At 41.4% G+C, this 18555-nt stretch overlaps 1 protein-coding gene across 2 annotated transcripts in view; it reads left to right on the top strand.

The window, feature by feature from the left end:
- The window catches only part of LOC140575122 (UPF0606 protein KIAA1549), a 54742-nt gene that overhangs the window by 1127 nt on the left and 35060 nt on the right, over nt 1–18555 (top strand). For both annotated transcript variants that reach the window (XM_072695290.1, XM_072695291.1), the window contains exon 2: nt 4–244. In XM_072695290.1, coding sequence (XP_072551391.1) covers nt 109–244 — 136 coding nt within the window. In that variant the 5' untranslated portion in view covers nt 4–108. The remainder of the gene's footprint in view (nt 1–3; nt 245–18555) is intronic.

The following is an 18555-nucleotide window of genomic DNA, read 5'->3' on the forward strand; positions in this document are numbered from 1 at the left end:
CAGCTGGCTGGAACCCCTGCGCGGACGGATATCTGTGAGCAGCTACAGCGTGGACCCCCCCCCCCCCTCTACTGACCACCTCGGACAAAACATGAAGAGTCTCTCTACATGGAGGGCCTGATGCTCGCGGCTGCTTTAACGGGGCTCGGCCGAGCCTCCGTGCACAGAGGCCGGTGCATGCTCTACCTGAGGCTGCTGCTGCTGGTGGTGGTCTCCATGGCAACCGCACACCCACCTGCTGAGGGTAAGTCGTGTGAATGAAGGTGCTTCTGAAGTTGTGATGCTGTGTTGTCCAAAAGTATCCAGACACCCCTTCAGCTTGTATAATCTCCATAGAAAGGCATTGCAGGCAATCACAGGGGTCACAGAGGGGCGTAAAGCCTCCCAGCATTGACTTTATGGGACAGGGAAGCTGTGTATTTTGGAGGGATGGATCATCGTCTGTGCTTTGGGGGCAGTTGGAGTGGTGTTTCTGACCCACAACTCTATCAAAACCAGTACCTGATCTTATTAGAGGCCGTTAGACTGCAGCAGAGTGGACAAACAGCCTTGATTTCCGAAAACGTTGAGTGAGCAGATGTCTGTAAACACCTGTATCACCTATAGTGGGATGCTGCGAGGTTCCAGGGTCAGTGTATGCATTCTATGTAAGGGAATAGCTGTTAAAAATATGGGAATATGATGTTCTGCCTCTGACATCTGTCAGGTCTACTGCAGTGGTGCTACACTGTGGCTGGCACCATTGACCTTTATTCTCAACCCAGTAGTTATTCAGCATCTTGCTCACCACTAAAGGTCAGGGTGACCATATAATCGTGTATATTTTCCCACAATACATTCAACTATGTTTAATTCCGATACTGTGTACCTCATTATCCGGGTTCCCATACCAATACCAAGTGAGTAGCACTGTAGCCTTCCATGCAGCAGACTAGGGTTCAATTCCCAGCCCAGGTCCGAGCCATTGGAAACATTTTCTATCATTCGCTTATCTCTGTAATGTGATTAGCCTAAATCATAAGCCACTCTGGATAAGAGCGTCTGCAAAATGGCATAAGCACAGTATGCTCTTTAATCTCAGTGATGGACTTAGTGGTGCAATCATCAGAAATTGGCTCATTCAGTGTTAAAATTCCCAATACCTTTGCTGTCATTGCAGTGTTATTGGTTTTGAGTCGTGTGTCTGGATGATTGCATTGTTCAGCAGTGCTTCTAAATATGGGCCTCCATTGTCAATAGCTAGACAAGATTAATTGATAAAGAACCAATAATAGTGTTGTTGTTGTTTTATAAAGCAGAAAAGCTCTCCGAGGGTCATGTCAGACATGTCCTTACTAGTAGGTGAATTTTTTACAACACAGATCAGATTCAGTGAAAAACATCTGCCTCACCAGTCGTCTGTAATTTGTTGTTGGCCAAAGTTTCAAGAAGCCATTCCCCATATGATGCTCTCTGCTGTTGGTTGAAGGATGCTTATAGTGTACTCTTCTGCTGCCTCAACAGTTTTAGGAACTGCTGACAGTTCCTCTGGTCATTGCCAGCTATTGTGGTTAGGGTTATGCTGGAGTCTTAGTCCTAACTATCGGTTTGGAGAAGAGATTTGCTATTTCCAACATCGTCGGTTTAGGAGGCACTGGTTGAGGCTTATTCTTGTTGGATCTCTTTAAGCTGCAGAGATGATTCCTTGTTTGTATGTTGGAGCACTTGACTATGATGTCTGAGCTTCTGACTTCTATCTAATGTTCTTATGACATTCTAACATGGTGTTATGCTTATAAAAAAATACCTCCAACTCCAAATCATCATCTGTACTGGGTGATGTTTTGGCTTTTCTAGATCTACCCTAACTATTATGTCATTTGATTATGGCTTGGTCTACATGGTTATGAATTAATTAGCATTCAAAAACTTGTTTTATAACCAGTAACCACCAATGCAGCAGCCCAGAGATAAGTCAGTTCCAAAATATCCCTGACTGGGGCTTTATTGATTAGTTCTCACACAGCAACAGTCTGGGTTTTAACATCTAGTGACCTGAATTTGTGGTCTTGTGAAATATGTAGGTTCCAGAAGTTATGTTTATTAGTGTGTGCACAGACTGAGAAGGTCTGTCAGTGCCTTCTTTCGGTTCAGTGGGACTCTGAGGCCCAGTCGACCCAACAGACTTGTTTAATGCTGACCCAGCTGGCTGTACTAAGCCATACTGAGCAAACTCACCAAGCAGTGGCGAGAGAGAGAGTGAGATCCAGCAAGTTCTCCATCTCTCTTTAGTGGAACAGTTACAGCAGCATGGTGATTCCACAGGTATCGTTGTTAGCTTGAGTTAGCTCTGTAGAGAAGTACTGCCAATAGAATAGGACTCTCTGGAGCAGATAAACAGGAACTTTTTGACACCATGTTTAAAGCCAGGCGTGGGCTAGAGGGTTATAAAGCCCCCAGCATTGAGCTGTAAAACAGTAGAACTGTGTTCTCTGGAATAATGATGGTGTGCCATCCATCATCCACCCCATTTTGGGGTGAGTTGGGGATGAGTTGGGGTGGTTGCTGTATACAAACAAATCCTTACAGCAATGCAGTAGAGACAGTTACTCCACCAAAAAAAAGGATTAACTCTTTTTGAATACCCTTGATTTAAAAAGAAATAGTAATATGCAGGTGTCCCAATACTTTTGTCTATCTATTGTATTTTTGTTTGTTTGTTTTCACTTTAGTGCAGCGTGAATATGGTTTGCACTGAAGTTTGTTCACATCTTTATACAACATTGGAAGCTGCATTTTCCCAAAAGTAGGCCTAGTTTAAAAAGGTGCCTCCAGCTCGTATGGTCTGAAAATAATGTCTGTCATCATTTCATTTATCAAACCATTCCCTTCAGACTAGGAGCAGTTTTTAAATAGTTAGGCAACAGTTTTCATTGTCATTTTCAGCCATGTGGTATTCCAGCTTTCCAAATATAACCGTCTGCTGACCTTGTTTCTTTTTTAGTGTAATAAGTATTGCAATGGCATCAAGCCACTTTCTCAGAGTTCTAAGGCTCAGAAATGTAATAAAAACAAAATACAAAAATATAAACGATAGAAGTAACTGCAGAAATGTCAAGCATGTTATTTAGGGAGTAGTTTAGCAAAGACCTACTGTATGTAGGCCTGTCACAATAAATCATTTGTTTTGGACAACATTTTGAAATAACATTCAGAAATAAAGAGCAATAAATGTTTCATTTTTAAGATTCTTTTGGACAAAGTGGACTAAGGCACTGCCATAATGATCTGAGGATTGCTGCACAGTTGCACAGTTGGCTTCCCCCCTGGTGTTGGGGTCATTGCCAGTGATAGGAGGAGTTCACATAAATGGGGATTGGGTAATTAGTCTTCCAAATTGGGTGGGAAATGGGGTGAAATTATAAATAAATTATTAATAAATATATACAGACCAATTCACCTTAACATGCTCTTCTCATTAACTAAACACAATGGCAATATTAAGGTCAGCAGAAATGATTGAGGTCATGTCTATATATTGCACAATAATGTAATTATTTTGGTAAGCCTAACTGTATGTAGTCTGCATATTCACCAACAGTGTACTTGGACTGCAGTGACCCCAGTTTAAGGTTAACTTTGTACTTGTGGCAGAGTCAAGTCTCGCTTAGAGAAATTCTTATTATGTGTATTTAAATCATACCGCTCAAATTTCTCTCCCAAGTAGATGCAAATGGGAAAAAATGCAAAATCTATTTTGTTGAGGAACTGAATTTGCTCTAGCACCTCAATAGTTCTCAATAGCCAAAAAACTGCCAGACAGCTGTCTGTTCAAAGCAGACCTCCTACTGTTCAGCGTTCTTTACTCTGCTGTTGGAAGTGGGTGTTTCTGAAGTAGGCAGTGATGGAGCAGCAGTCGTATGAAACCTTAAGGCTGTTTGAGATGTAACTTTGCATAAAAGTAGTTTTTGGAGGGGTGGCACCAGCCTTCATGTACAGGATATCAAGGATGCAGACATTTCTCTGGTAAATAACTTTTACAGTGGCATGCATAAGCCCCAGTCACCCCTGTTATTGAGAATGGCTAAGCAAGTAAAATTTGACCTGATTTCCAAAAGACATAAAGTAAAAGATGACATATGTCTTTAATATTTCATACAATATTCATTTTTTTTTATCTCCATCTTAGTTAAAAAATGACAGGGTTGGAACACCTTGCATGGTCAGTGCTTAATAACACCCCCTTTGGCAAGTATCATGGCTTGTAAATCCTTTTTGTTGCTGACTAAGGGCCTTTCAGTTCTTATTTGGAAGATTTTTGCCTGTTCTTCCTGCAAATGCCTTCCAGCTCTGTGAGATTTTTGCGCCCTCTTGCGCAAAAATCTTACTTACTTACTTGCTGCAGTATACAGACTTTTGATGATGTTTAGGTCAGGAGACACCTTCAGCATCTCTTGTGCTTGTCCATTGTGGATTTTTGAGGTGTGTTTAGGATCATTATCCTGTTGTAGCAGTCATTCTTTTTTATCCCTAGCTTTTTACAGATGGTGTGATGATGTATTTCATTGAGTCTATTCTTCCCTTTAGCAGTAAATGTTGACTGTACCACTGGCTGCAGCGCAAACCTAAAGCTTGGTGATTCACCCCCGCGCTTAACAGTTGGACAGGTGTTCTTTCAATGGAATTCGGTCAAATAACTTCTTTGACCTTCTCGGATTAAGGCACTGCAACTATGATCCGGGGACTGCCAGTCCGAATCCAGACTCAGAGAGGGCACAGTTGGCCTTGCTCTCTCAGGGGTGGGAAGACTGCACTTCCTCCCACATCACTCCTACTGTGACGTTGATCAGCACAGGCATCCAATGTATCAGAGCTGGGGATCCAGTGCTCTCCTCCAAGCACACTGGCTTCCTAACAATGCTGCATCAGTGGCAGTTTGAAAAGAGACTGGTGAGGAGACATGTGCTAGTCTTCCCCTCCTAGTGTTGTGGGCATTGCTAGTGATAGGTAGAGTTCACATGAGCGGGGATTGGGTAAATGGTATTCCAAATCAGATAGAAAATGGGGAAAATTAGAGAAATAAATATTTCTACTCACTTAACTATTTACAGAAATCTGACCTACTGTATGTACTTGGTTGTTTGTTACATTACATTCCAAAAAATCAGCTGGAGACGACAACAAAAGTTTGTATTAGTTTGTTTACTAACTTTCAGAGCAAACATGCACCTGATATTACAGTAAAGAATCGAAGTGAAAGTCGTTAGGTAATTGTCAGCAGTTACTTTATAGGTACGAGATACTCAGGTTGCTAAAGCTTAAGGCCTCTAACAATCTACAGCTTACAGATGTTTTAATCTAATTGCAGTTCGGAAAAGCACTGCTGAGACCGCTGCGTGATGTTGGAAACCCCCAACAAATATTTCCATATGATTAACCTCAGTGCTATCTTCCTGTAATCACCATCAGCATTAGTCTCCTAAGCTGGTTAATATTTGAAATTTCAATGTGCATTATTGGTAAGCGGTAGCATTCCTACAATCAATTTACAGGGTCTGGGGCTATATTTTAATTAGACGCGAGGACGGGAGGGAGGGAGGGTTATGTCACGGTTTCATTAAAGCTTTAAGCTCTGCTACAAGCTGTGAATCAATACTCTGTGCTTTTGTAATCAAAGCTTATGGCTTGTATGTGAGGGTGTGTGAGCTCCGGGCCATTTTGAGCTGCAAGCCCACCTTTCTCTTCTCACTTTCTCACTCAGTGCCAAACAGGGCTGCATGATATGGACAACATAGTAATGCTGCAACTGCATTGTCCCGGACTGTATTAAAACACATCAGTGAATCAGTAATGTGACATGGTTAAGTAGGTACTGGCCTCATCTGTTTTTCATCTGATTAGCTCTTGTGAATGTGCTAAAACACAGGGCTCTTTATCCTATATGGCTTATTATTTAGTCACTACACTCTTATAAATAAAGGTGCTATAGAAGAACCATTATTGGTTTCAAAAGAACCTTTTTTTTTAAAGAGAGAGGTGTGTAAGTGGGAAAAAACATTAAATTGGTAAATAAATATGACCTCCACTTCATTAAACAATTTTTATATATACATTTTATCAGATTTTCCCCCAATTTGGACTGCCAATAGCACAACCTGTATGTAATCTTCCGTTCTTCACATACACACACGTCTTTTTTCTCCAAAAATGACATTAGTTAAGAGCCACTTCTTACTTTCTTTCCCTTAAAGTCTGTGTAAAGAGCTTGAATTAGCCGTAATTCATTTTTACTTTCATAGGAGTGAGGAATGGAAACTGGACCCCCAGGAGATGAAAGTGGTACTAGAATTAGGAAATACGACATAAGAGATACAGTGAGGTACAGTGACACTAGACTGCAAAACAAGCTTTGTAAAGTTTTTATTTAGATCCTTTCATACATGTGGCATCTTTCACCACACTATGAACTGACTGTTTTCCAATCGAAAGATTGTACAGTAATGTTAGCTGAGGTAACCTGGCCATTGTGTAAATTTTAACTTGGCTTACTGTGGCTTACTATCTTAGTGCACTAGCTTAACGTTAGCTAGTTTGTTAGTTAGTTGTCGGTGTGTAGAGATAAGAAGACTGGCTTGAGCATCATCATATGTCTCCACTTTCTGTATCCGTTGTTTCCAAAGCTTTGTAATTGTGATTCCATGACATTTCATAAAACTCTGAAGCAACAACGGTAGGAACTATATGTAGCTGAAACACTGGGACTGTAGTTTGTTAGTGCACAGTAAAAACACTGCAATCGGTTGGAGAGCTCAACAGGCCCATATCCCAATCGTGATTAACAAATGATATAGTGTGAAGTCCTGGTTTCAGTGTGTCTTAGTGTATAATGGTGGAATTCCTCCTGGTGGACTGGTTTCATCACAGTGATGGCTTTACAGTACAAACCGTCATCCAACTCTTTTGGAACTGTGCATTAAAATCTGTTAGCAGTGATTATTTCACAAAGCCGAGTCTATCTACAGTACTTTTATTAAGTCCTCATTCTCCCTGGTAATTAAAATTAAGCCTATTGTCTTCTGGCAGCATAGGGAATGAAAGAAGATCCTGCTTAAAACCATTGGGTTCCTCTAAATAGAAGCAAGCTCTCACTCCCTCTGGTCTTCCACAATGTTTCAATCCACTCAAGAGTTATCATGGCTCTGCTTTCAACTCCCCTGACTTGCAGCACGTGGAGGTGGTGAAGCTGAGCTGCAGAAGTGGCCCCACGTCCCCTGGGGCTGATGAAGACAGCAGATGTTCCGAATGAGTTGGTTAGGCTATTCCTGCTCGTGGTACTGCAAAATTAAGCAGGAGCTCCACTCCGAATTAAGTGTTAATGAGTTGCGTAAGATGTAACTTAGCCTTTCCCTTCGGCCGTTCCTTCTGGCATGCTTTAGACTTGCTCTGTGTTCGCAAAGGGTTTCTGATGGAATTTCAGATGGGTGGTAAAATGTGAGATCAAACACTGGTTAGTTAATGGTAGAAATCAAGTGCAAATTTAATAACTTTGACTATCTGGTAACAGCGGCAGCTGATGTATATTAGTCAGCAAGTGAACGGTCAGTTCTTGAAGGTGATGTGTTTAAAACAGGGCAAATGGGCAAGTGAGCAGGACAGCTGGGTCAGAACATCTCCAAAACATCATGCAGGTTGGATGTTTTGGGGTGTTATGCAGATAGTACCTACCAAACATGCTCTAAGAAAGGACAACCACTGAACTAGCAACAGAGTCAGGGGTGCCTAAGGCTTATTGATGCGCTCCATGGAGGCCTCATCTGACAACTGACAGGACTTAAAGGATCTGTTGATAATGTCCCACGACATTATCCCACGACACCTTCAGAGGTCTTGTGGACCTTGTCCATGCAATGCTTCAAAGGGGTCAGAGCTGTTCTGGTGGCACAAGGAGGACAGATTATAAGGCAGATGTTTTTCTTTTTAGTTTGAACTTAGTCCATATTAACTCAGGACTTTCAAAAACTGTATTGTTGAGGTCTTAAAACGCCATGCAGCTCTGTGTAAAACTCCTGGCTAATTACAAGTGTTGTGTCTTTTCATGTGAAACCTGATCTGTTTCGGGGTGACAATGAGAGCATTCATTATTCATTGCCTTTGGTGCTGGGGACAGATCAGCATTGCCAGGCTCATCAAAAGGCACGGGGCAGCGATGCCCAGGCTGCTCCTGAGCCTGCCATACAAGCAAACAAAATCCCATTGAGGGACAGCGGGGCTGCTGGAATTCGGCCACTTTGATGCTGAATGCTTTCATTGCTCAGGGGGAGTTGGTGGGTTTTTGTTTTTTCAGTGCTCTGGTTTGACTTTGTCTGTGGAGAATGCATCGACTTAAGGCCAAGGTCAGGTCAATAGAGGAAAGAGGATTTTTGCCACAAGCCAGGAGATTTAATGCACTGGCCTGAAGGAATGGCTGCTTTTAGCTCATAAGAAGAATACAAAGTGTGGTAGATTGTGAAGTTTGTGCTCTGGTACGGTCTGAGAAGATTCACCATAGACCTTCTAGGCCACTGTTAATGAACGAACTGCATTTTCTCAAGTAAAGGCCTATCGATTACAGTTAGCCCAGTGTCTGTTTCTAATATGCAGTGAAATCTTTTTAACAGCAGGATCTTTCATTCACCAGTCTTAAACCCTAAAATCCCAAGCTACACTGGGGAATCAATTCCCAGGGGAGATATGAATACCCACCACGGATATAGAAACACTTATACGCTGTACGTCTGAAACTAACTCTTAGAGGAGACTGTTATTTTTCCAGTTTGCGGCTCTGTTGGTTCTGGCTCCGTCTCTGTATTTGGTTGGTCTGACTCAAACTGGAATGCATTCGCAGGATGAAAGGGTCTAAAGAGTCTAATTAACACCGCTGTTTGTTCTCCTTCCATCTGCTCTGATCTTTCTAGGCTCACAATACTCCTCTCTATTACTCTTATTATGCTAGCGCCTCTTAAAGCTCATTTTAATCACACTTTCGCTTATTAATTTGCCTAAGATGCTGTCATCAGCATCCACTGATGGCAAAGCTTCTGCGATGCTTGGCTCCGTCAGTCATCAGTTCAGATAAACCCAGTGCCTTGTTTGGATCGGCTTCGCGTGGTCTGATACAGCCATGTCTCTTGTCTCAGGCAACACCATTGGTTCCAGGTTGTTATCTGTAAGGCCTTGCCATAGAACTCCCTGTTACCTATCTGCTTTTTCTACAGAGTTTACAATAGTAGCAGTCTTCCGGGATAAGAATAGTCTTTTTTAGTTTGTAATCAAACCTAGGGAAAGCCAAGGAGTGCGAGTAAGGGCCTGGGAGGCTGAGATAACGCTGTGTTGGTGTCAGGGCAGTCAGACAGGAACTCTGTGGCTATTATAAACTACCTGTTGAGCTCAGCTGAGAGAAAACTGCACAGTGACGTACCATTCATCACTTGTTGGGTTCATTATTTTGAACGTCGTTGTTGATGGAGCTTGGCGGCTATAGGTGACCCTCAGTGTTCTCAGTGTGGGTGAAAATATTGGCAATAATATGCTGGGATTTTTTTTTTTGGTCATTAAATTGACACAATTTGAGCTTGCATTCTACTGATTATAGGTTGAAATGTTAAGATAGGGTTACACTATGGGATTTTTACCCTGATTTTAGCCCTGATTGTCTGAATCTTGCTGAGTCTGTGCTGGTTGGCTCTAGTCTGCAACTCTTTTCAACAGTCGGAAAGAGAATCGAGTAGTGTGTGAGGGGCACAGACTCCGATTTTTGACCAGTCAGAGCATATCAAAAATGATTTTTTCAGCCCAACGTGTGATTGAGTAGTGTACACTGGTCAGCGACTCAGTCTGAATGGGTCCAACCAATAGCCAATGAAAAAAGCATGAAAAAGTGCAGTTTTTAGGCAGGTTCTTATTTTAATTTTACAGTTCACCTTAAATAATGCAGAAGCTATAATTCTCAGCACCAGTTAAGGTGGAACAGAAATTTGTAAGAAGCCAACATCTGCTTTGTAAATACGGTAGACTCTAGTTTGTGCCGTGCTGCTCACCTCCAACTCCCTCTGCAGTCTGTACAGACCCTGCTGACTCCTTCTTCCCTTCCACGACTTTACCCAAAGGTGTCAAATGGTGGAGCGTGTTCAGTTCGGATCAGCCACAGGTCAAAGTCGTATAGTGTATGATCACTAGTCATTTAGTGTGTGATTGACTTTTCTTCATTTGTCATGAAAATCAGCGAAACTCAAGTATGGAAGTGTGAGACAGCCAGTGTTTTTATTGTCTGCTTCAGCTTTAAAAGCCATGTAGTGTAGACTAAAGGCTTTAGATAGTTGTCCAACTGAGGAGCTCAAGATGTCCCCTGTTTAATTATATAACCATGAATTAAAAAAACAAAAAAAAAAACAAATCTTGGTCAAATCTTTCAGTACAAGAACAACAAATGTGTGCTAGAATTAAATCTCTTTTTCTTCTGATCCAACATTTTATGCTTGTATTAGACCAATACAATATTCCAGCAGTAGGTTTTGGGGTTTGTCGTGTTTACACCTCCACAAAACAACAGCACTCCAACCCACACTGACCTCTTAGCTTTTTAAATTGAAGCTTTTGTAGCCCTCAGGGTTTTTTTTGGAGTCATTCTGTGACAGACTCTCTGAGTACAAGCCTGTATGAACCTCGCCTCAGGTAATGGGCAGAGCCTGGCAGAAGGCTGCCGCTGAGGCCATGTTGCAATGGGCTGCGATCACTGTACGCCTCAACACACGGCTGGACTGACTCACTCGGACCAGATGGTGCCATCCCAGCAGAGTGCATTTTATTGGGAATTTAGTACCCTAATGAAATGTGAACACAACAAACACACAGTTCAGGTTTTTATGAGAACAAACCACTTTGACATTATGAAACCAGGTTTGCCAGAGCAGAATCACCTCGCCCAACTAATTAGGTTATTGGCTAATTATAACCGGCTTTGATCTAGTTTCATGATATTATATTATTTGTTGGTATTGTATACAAGCAGTACGCCACTTATTACTGTTATTTCCTCATGGGTAGGGGATTTTACGCTTCATAATCATGTTTTGCTGCACATCACCCTTGAGCCATGATCATATCTTTGTGAGATCGCACTCAGACCCACGGGCAACCATTCTCTTGAGTCAAGGGTTCGTGAGGTCCAAGAACTCAAGTGCCTTTCTTTAATCAGAAAGCAAAACGTGACATTGAGACATGTGGTTTTTGCAGTGTACAAATCAATTGGACTATAAAACAAACCGCCTAAGACCACCTCAGGATGAGGTCTGTGGACGGTTCGTTGAGAGGAGTTTGAAAAGCATGACTCCGCAGTCTGAGACCACTTGAAATGTTGAAACAGTCCAAGTGAGAAGACTGCACATAACGCACTGTTTGCTACATTAGCTTTGTAGCTCCCACAGAGGCAAATTTAGGACACCAAACGAACTTGTCTTGACTGATTGACGACAGACTAAGAGGCATGCTGCACTTCAAGTAATTATGTATGGGGAAAGCTCCACAGAGTGTGTGTGTATGTAAGTGGTGTCCAGAGCTCAGAGCTTAGAGCCTGCAGAGTGACACAGTCTTCAGGGCCTCTCCGGTTACACTTCCAGCCTTCCTGTCTTTTGAAGACGTCTGAGGGAGTGGGGGGAACACACAGAGAACTTGAGCGTTCTCCTGTGAATTACACAATACACCAACTATGGTGCGGAGTGCTGCTCTGGAGACCATCCCTGCCTAAGCTGGCCTCCTCCTCCTTCATCAGCTCTCTCTCTCACTCCCTCTCTCTCTCGCTATCCTATAACTATACCTGCTTCTTTGCCTTTGCATTTATCTTTCTGTCATCGGCCCTCCTGTGGTAAGTGCATTACCTTTAGTAGGCCAGAAAAGAGGGAGTTTACAGTGTGATGGGGAGCAGACATGACCTCGATCGCGAACACACAGATCAATACAGTCAGTCAGACAAACAGCATTTCGTCTGCCGTGCTGTGTTTCCCCAGCTTTCCCCCAACCTGGGGAACACTGTGCATAAAAAGGTTCCATGTTTTAACTTTAAACGGAGCTCGATTTGATACCTGCTTTGTTTTTTAGGAGTAGTCAAGCTTCTTCTCTATTACAGTAAGTTTTTGACAGGTTTGACCACTCCCATGCACCCTAAACAAACTGTGGTCCATCACAACTCAAGGGAATTGGGCTCAGTGGCTCAGCTGTCCAGTGTGCTGCTGCTAGGGTCTGGTGGTTAGAAGTCTTGAATCCAGAGCTATGCCACTTTGCCATCAGCGGCCAGAGTACAAGAGAGCACAACTCTCTTGTAGAGATCGGCAGCAGTTTGAAGAAAGGTGGTGGCCGGCTTTGCCTGAATCTGAGGATACATGTTCTCGAAGTCCTTGCCCTCCTAGTGACGAGAGCATTGCTAGTGCTAGGGGGAGCTACAAACAGCTGGGTTAATTGGCAGAACCAAAATTCTTTTTTTATTAAGGAAACATTACTTTTCTGCTTCACTGCACCATGATACTTAATTTTTTTTAACTTTGACTCTTTGGGCTCATATGGAGACACTGCCTAAACCATCTAGTGGTCACATGATAACATTACACTCAATCGATTGAAAACAAGATGGCGGGAATCCCAGTCAAAAGTTTCTACTTCCAGCCCAGACAGAAACATGGGCAAGTTTATGTTTTTTATGTCTGAAACTAGTTATTTTACATGCAATAACATTTCTAGCTTAATATGGCGTGCATTCATGACATAAGAAGCTACAACATCCGTAAAGATGAAGTACTTGTTTGAGGACATTGGGACTATATTACGTCATTGGTTGTGCTTTATTTTATAATTACAGGGAGAGTTTCAATGTCAAAAGCAGAACAGTTGTTTAATGCAGTTGTAGATAATGTTTTTGTACATTCTTAGTTTCATATGTGATATAGGTTTTTGACTTTAGTACTGTATTAAAGTAAATATTTTTATTTATTTCTGCTTTAATTTTACTTTATCATACTTTATACCTCTACTTTGCTGCATTCCAGAGACAAATATTGTATTTTCTACTCTGAAAACTAAACTATTAAACTATTTAACAGGAAAATGACTGAGCACCTGTATACCTGCCAAATCTTTGACCGATCAAAAACACCAACATGTTAAATGTTGGTGCACTGTGAAACAAAACAAACCAAATAAAAAGGTCACAGTGACCGAAAAACCTGACACTGAGTTAACCTGTAAATTTAGACTTTTTTAAATGCTATTTAATTGAGAATTGAATTTAATTGCCAGAACTCAACACCTACTGCTAACTTACTATGGGAAGATGAATTCATGAATGAATGTTTAATTCATGTTAAGTGATTAGTTTTTATACCATTTAACATAAAACAACAAATTCTCTAAACTCTGTTTATCTTGTTGACCTTTCTGTTACTAGAACTGCAATAGCAAGCATTATCAGTAACAAGCAACTCCTAACTTTACTTTCAGTCAAACACAGCCTGTTGGTGTTGTTTAGTTTGGTATCGTGACACTGCATGGGAAGTGTCAGCCCTTCTCAGCACTTAGCCACTGATAAGACAACAGAGTGCTGTTCAGTGTCAGAGGAGCTGATTTCATCTGTCATACTGCACCCAGCAACCTACAGCCTTCAGGGCTTTCCGAGTCAAGCTGAAAAAAGGTTCCCTGTTTGGAAATGTGTGTTTTGGTGCAGCTTGTTTCCTTTTAGAGTTCTAGTTTGAAAGGGTGATCCCAAGCCATGTTTTTGATATAATTTATAATGATGGGTGATCAGCAGCAGAACTAATGATTGCGGTTTAGGAAAGATGCCAAATGTTGAGAGCGTTTCAGTGTGGATAAAAAACTTTATGAGAAATACATGAGTTGTGCTCTGTGGATTTGTAATTTCAATAAATTAATAAAGCATGTCTATTCTTTTCTATTCTTCTATATCATAAAATATGACTGCCATCAATAGTTGCTATTATGGTTGTAATAAAGACATGTTACAATAAAATAAATAAAACAATATATATTTACTATTATTATTATTACTATTTTTATTAGCAATAATTTCTTGATTTCTAATAAAGTTTATGATTGATTAGTTAGTAGTCCATTGTGCTTTTGATGAATCTGGGTGTAAAAATGCATTGCTTGTAGTCTATCAGTAATTAAATATTTAAAATGAAAGCATAACAATATTCCAAACAAAGCACCACATCTTCTAAAACATATTTGAGAATGAAACCCCCCAAAATTCCCTTTATCAAAGGATCAGATCTGTTGTTAAATGCAGTTAAGTGTAGTTCTAAGAGTAACCCATGGCCTGAGAGAAACTCGCTGTGTTTCCATACTGGCAGATAATTCAGTCTTATTTTATAGGCCTTAATGATGTTCCTGCAATTGAAAATCTAGACTTGCTGCCACACAAACCAACTACACCAGTACAGGCTTTTCCCACATAGAAGCTTTCTGAGCTAGAACGAATTTCAGCAAAGACATCTCTTGATTGTTCTATTAGACTGGGAGAAAGGGGTCTGCCAGCAAGCAAGAGAGGCAGTCACGCAACAGGGATGTGCTTAAAACAGAAACATGTGTGGGCAAAGAAGTTCGCATTAATACCAAAGACCTTTTTCCTTCTCCCCCACCTCCTCTTTCTGGAGTCGCACCACCATCTAATGAAACTTTCACTAAAAAAAGGGGCCTGGCAAATGAAGGGAAATGACATCATTAAGGGGGGCCCGTAATTGGTATCTCAGTTTTCCCAGCAGTAGACCTTGGCTACAGACCTACTATTGTGTGATTCACAGCTGTTCTCCTGAACTCGGCTCTGTAATCCAGCCCTGATAATGAAAGTTAGGGCGGTTTAAATGAATCACTCCATGTGTTGGTGCTGGGCAAACAGACGGACCCCAGATATGAAGTCTCTGTTGTGCAATAGATGCAGTTTGCTTCTTGTCTTGGTTCAGATTAAACAACAGACAGTGTGTAGGGCAGAGGGCGTGCAGTGTAGGCAAATGAGCGCTCAATGCATTATGTAACCTCCTCTGGAGGTCTTCTTTACTACACTATGCTTACGTTTACATTTTACGTCTTTATTTACTACAGGCTCTACCGACAACCTTATGGGGACGATATGAGATAAAGGATAAAGGAGACTTTATTGTCATTCGCATCACATGTGGTACATGGGGTGGAGCGAAATTGTGATCTCAAGGTCCCAGTTACACCCAAATAGTAATTATTGAATAAATAGAATTATAGAATATAAAAAGGGTAGATATAAATAGGAAAAGTGGGGAAAGTAGAGACATTTTAAAAAGTAGCAGCAATATGATCACATACTAGGTTGAATAAGCTGTAACTAGCATGACCATCAGTTCAAAATGCATTGAGGGGGTTTGTTGCCCGTTGAACTAAACTCCTATACCGAACCATGATGTCCAAACAAACCGTGGTGTGAACCAAACCAAGACTTGTGGACACCCCTAATACTTCTAACACACCTGTGCTGTAGAAATGGGTGTGAAAGAGATGATTGGATTGCTTTGCCCTCAGATGGACTTTGCGCGGTCCGAATTTTATTGGCTTATATTATCACGTCCAGCACTGGACAAGAGTTCAGGGAGGAGTAAATTACATTTGTGTCCGCTTGACTGAATCATTTATGTGGGTTTGATCTCATCCTCAGTCTGCTTGTCAAAACATCATTCTGTTCACACACACCCAAACCAACACACACACACACTCTATTGTTTTTTTTTTTCTTCTTCTTTATGTTAGATGGGTGATTTAAGGCCGCTGTCAGATGGCCGTGACTGACTCGGAAAGCCACATTTCAGCTTTCCTACAAATTGTGTTTGCCATGAATCTGCTCATCTCAAAATAGAATCAGACACTAATGGTGCACATCATTAGGCTCTCGGTTTCTCCACTCCACGCTCTGAAATACAGATTCATCCTGGATTTCTTTGCCATGGGATAAAAATAAGCGAAACCAGACGTCAGCCTCTTAGCAGTTGAACTACCTTACCCTCAACAGCGCAGTTGAGGTTCGGGAAATTAGGCTCGCAAGCTTGTAGCTAAAAAGTGGCCATTAGCTTTTTTTTATCGCTTCGCTGCTTTTCGTTTCGTAGTCGATGAAATTGACTTCTCAGTGCTGGCAGGGTCTGGTGATGGTAGACAGTAGTTGGACCAGTTGTGTTGGAAACAGGGAAACACTATAATGTGCAGAGCAGTGTGCCACGGAGCTAAAGGCGAAGGCCAAGGTGGCAGCGTTACGTGCACAGAGCACATTGAGGGCGGGTTTAGTGTTTTTAAGCCGGACCCCCTGTCCGCACTGTCGTCACGTCACATGAAGTAAACCTAGCTTTTTAGTATAGCACTTTTTTTGGAGATTCGGTGGCCAGCGGGTATCATTTTGATGTCATATATCAAGTCATACTCAACCAGCTACCATACGTTTGTCAGTGATTTCACTGATGTTGCTTTTTTAAGAACACTACAAAGAGTGTAATTAGTCCTGTTTAATTCAGTGGAGTAGACAATTAATTCATAAAAATCACTGTACTAAATATGGGAGAGTATGTGGATATCTGTTTTTAAAATCTGCATCTACTTATGATAAATATCGTGATATAAAATTTTTACCATATCACCCTGCCCTAGTGGCAGCCTTCCGCAATCTAGGCTATTTAATACTGCACCCCAAAAAAGACATAAGTAACGGGATGATGGCTAGATATGTGTCTCTTTGTGTTGGGATCAGTCTCTTTCAGTGTTCTTCTGTGCATAGTAAGCATACTGACGCTGTCATGCTATCACTGTCTTCTGGGCTTCTGATATTCACCACCTGATAATAGGATGTGTGGGTCTAATTCCTCAGGAATTGGATTCACCGTGGAATAGCACTGATGCATGACACGGTCGTGTTTCTGGAACAGGTGGTTGAGCGAGTGCCTTCCATACGGTTCTCCTAAGTCGTGGTATTCCCCTGCCTTCTGTCTGTCACACAGCACTCTGCCTGTCATTGCTGTAGGTCAGCTCTGTTTCATTAAGGCTAAATGTGACTCTCTCTGAATGAATTATTGAATGCCTCCTCTGGAGCATGATTGTACCGAAAAGCCACGTCCTTCAGTGCGTTTTCAGTGCTTATTAATGGATCAATGATGAGATTGTATTTATGTCTGTTATTCAAACTTATATTTTACGATGTATTTAATGTACTCTGGAGGAAAGTAAGGAGTGTTTAGGTGATGCTGGGATACTAAACAACTGTTTAATTGGTTGAATAATCTATTGACTATTGAAACAAATTAAAAAATTGATTAACTCGTATTTAGCTTTCAAATTTAGCTTGAGGTTGTTTGATGTGTTTTCATAAAAATGATGAAGACAATGAAGATGAATGTTGTTTAGAAATTCAGTCTTTTTTAATGAGCTTTCCATCTAATATAGAAGATCAATAAAACTCCAGTATTGTTGTCCTGTCAAAATTGAAAAACAAGGATGTGCAAAATAACAGCGATAAAATATAACAAAATTATATACTTTTTATTATACCTTAGTGACTTTCATTTTGACACAGTCTGGCTGGAGGCACGTCAACCCCCCTGGTGATTGACTCTTTTTTGTTAATGGGTGGGACTTTCTCCATACCTAGCAAGCTGATTGACTCTTTTTGCTGAAGGGTGGGGCCTCATGCATAAACAGATGCCATGTTGACCATTACGGAAACCTCCCATTCATATTTCAGTCAGTGGCCAGTTTTCTCAGTTCTAACATCTCTGGATGACTTATCTCTTTTTTACACTTGTATGGACAGTCCATGTCCATATGAGACTCCTTTGCTCTCCACTCCACTCACACAGGATGTCAATGCAGATGTGTGGCCGTGTTGCCTTCTGGCTCTGCACCGCTCACGTGACAGACAGCTGCTCAGTCTGTTTGGTGGGGATTTCACTACAGCTCTACATCCAGTAGAGTCAGGGGATCTACAGTAAATTTGACTGCATTTGTGTACAGGAACATCAACATGTCAGCAATATGAAAACTGTATCAGCTTTTTTTACGTGATGGACGTCTTTGTTGACTAGTTCTTCTAGCCTTACCTGCATTGCATTCAGAGACAGTGCATTCAGAGACCCTGCATTCAGAGAGAGCACTGACTGACGGTACCAGTACGATTGACCTCAGTGATGTAGATTAATGGGGAAAGGAACTTAGCCATTCTACCCATTCAAAAAGCTGGCACTCTTTTCCCCCATTTTAACCAAACATTGCTTTCATTAACAGTATAGAAGACCTAGAGTTATAATGCATTGAGCACTGCCACTGCCATATTACGAGCCCTCTGAGTCTACAGTATGTATTTAATAGGGGTTCATTAGTGACTGAACGATGCTCAGACTGTCACACAATATATGCCTGTCTGCAAATTTTTACAGGTATAACGGGGGCCATCCAACAGAAGAATACAGTTTTTGAAGTGAAGCACGGAAGGAAGCTCATGGCTTCAGAAGCATTTTCTTGTTATCCAGT

The sequence above is a fragment of the Salminus brasiliensis genome, chromosome 13 (assembly GCF_030463535.1).
Source record: "Salminus brasiliensis chromosome 13, fSalBra1.hap2, whole genome shotgun sequence".
Taxonomy (NCBI): Eukaryota; Metazoa; Chordata; class Actinopteri; order Characiformes; family Bryconidae; genus Salminus; species Salminus brasiliensis.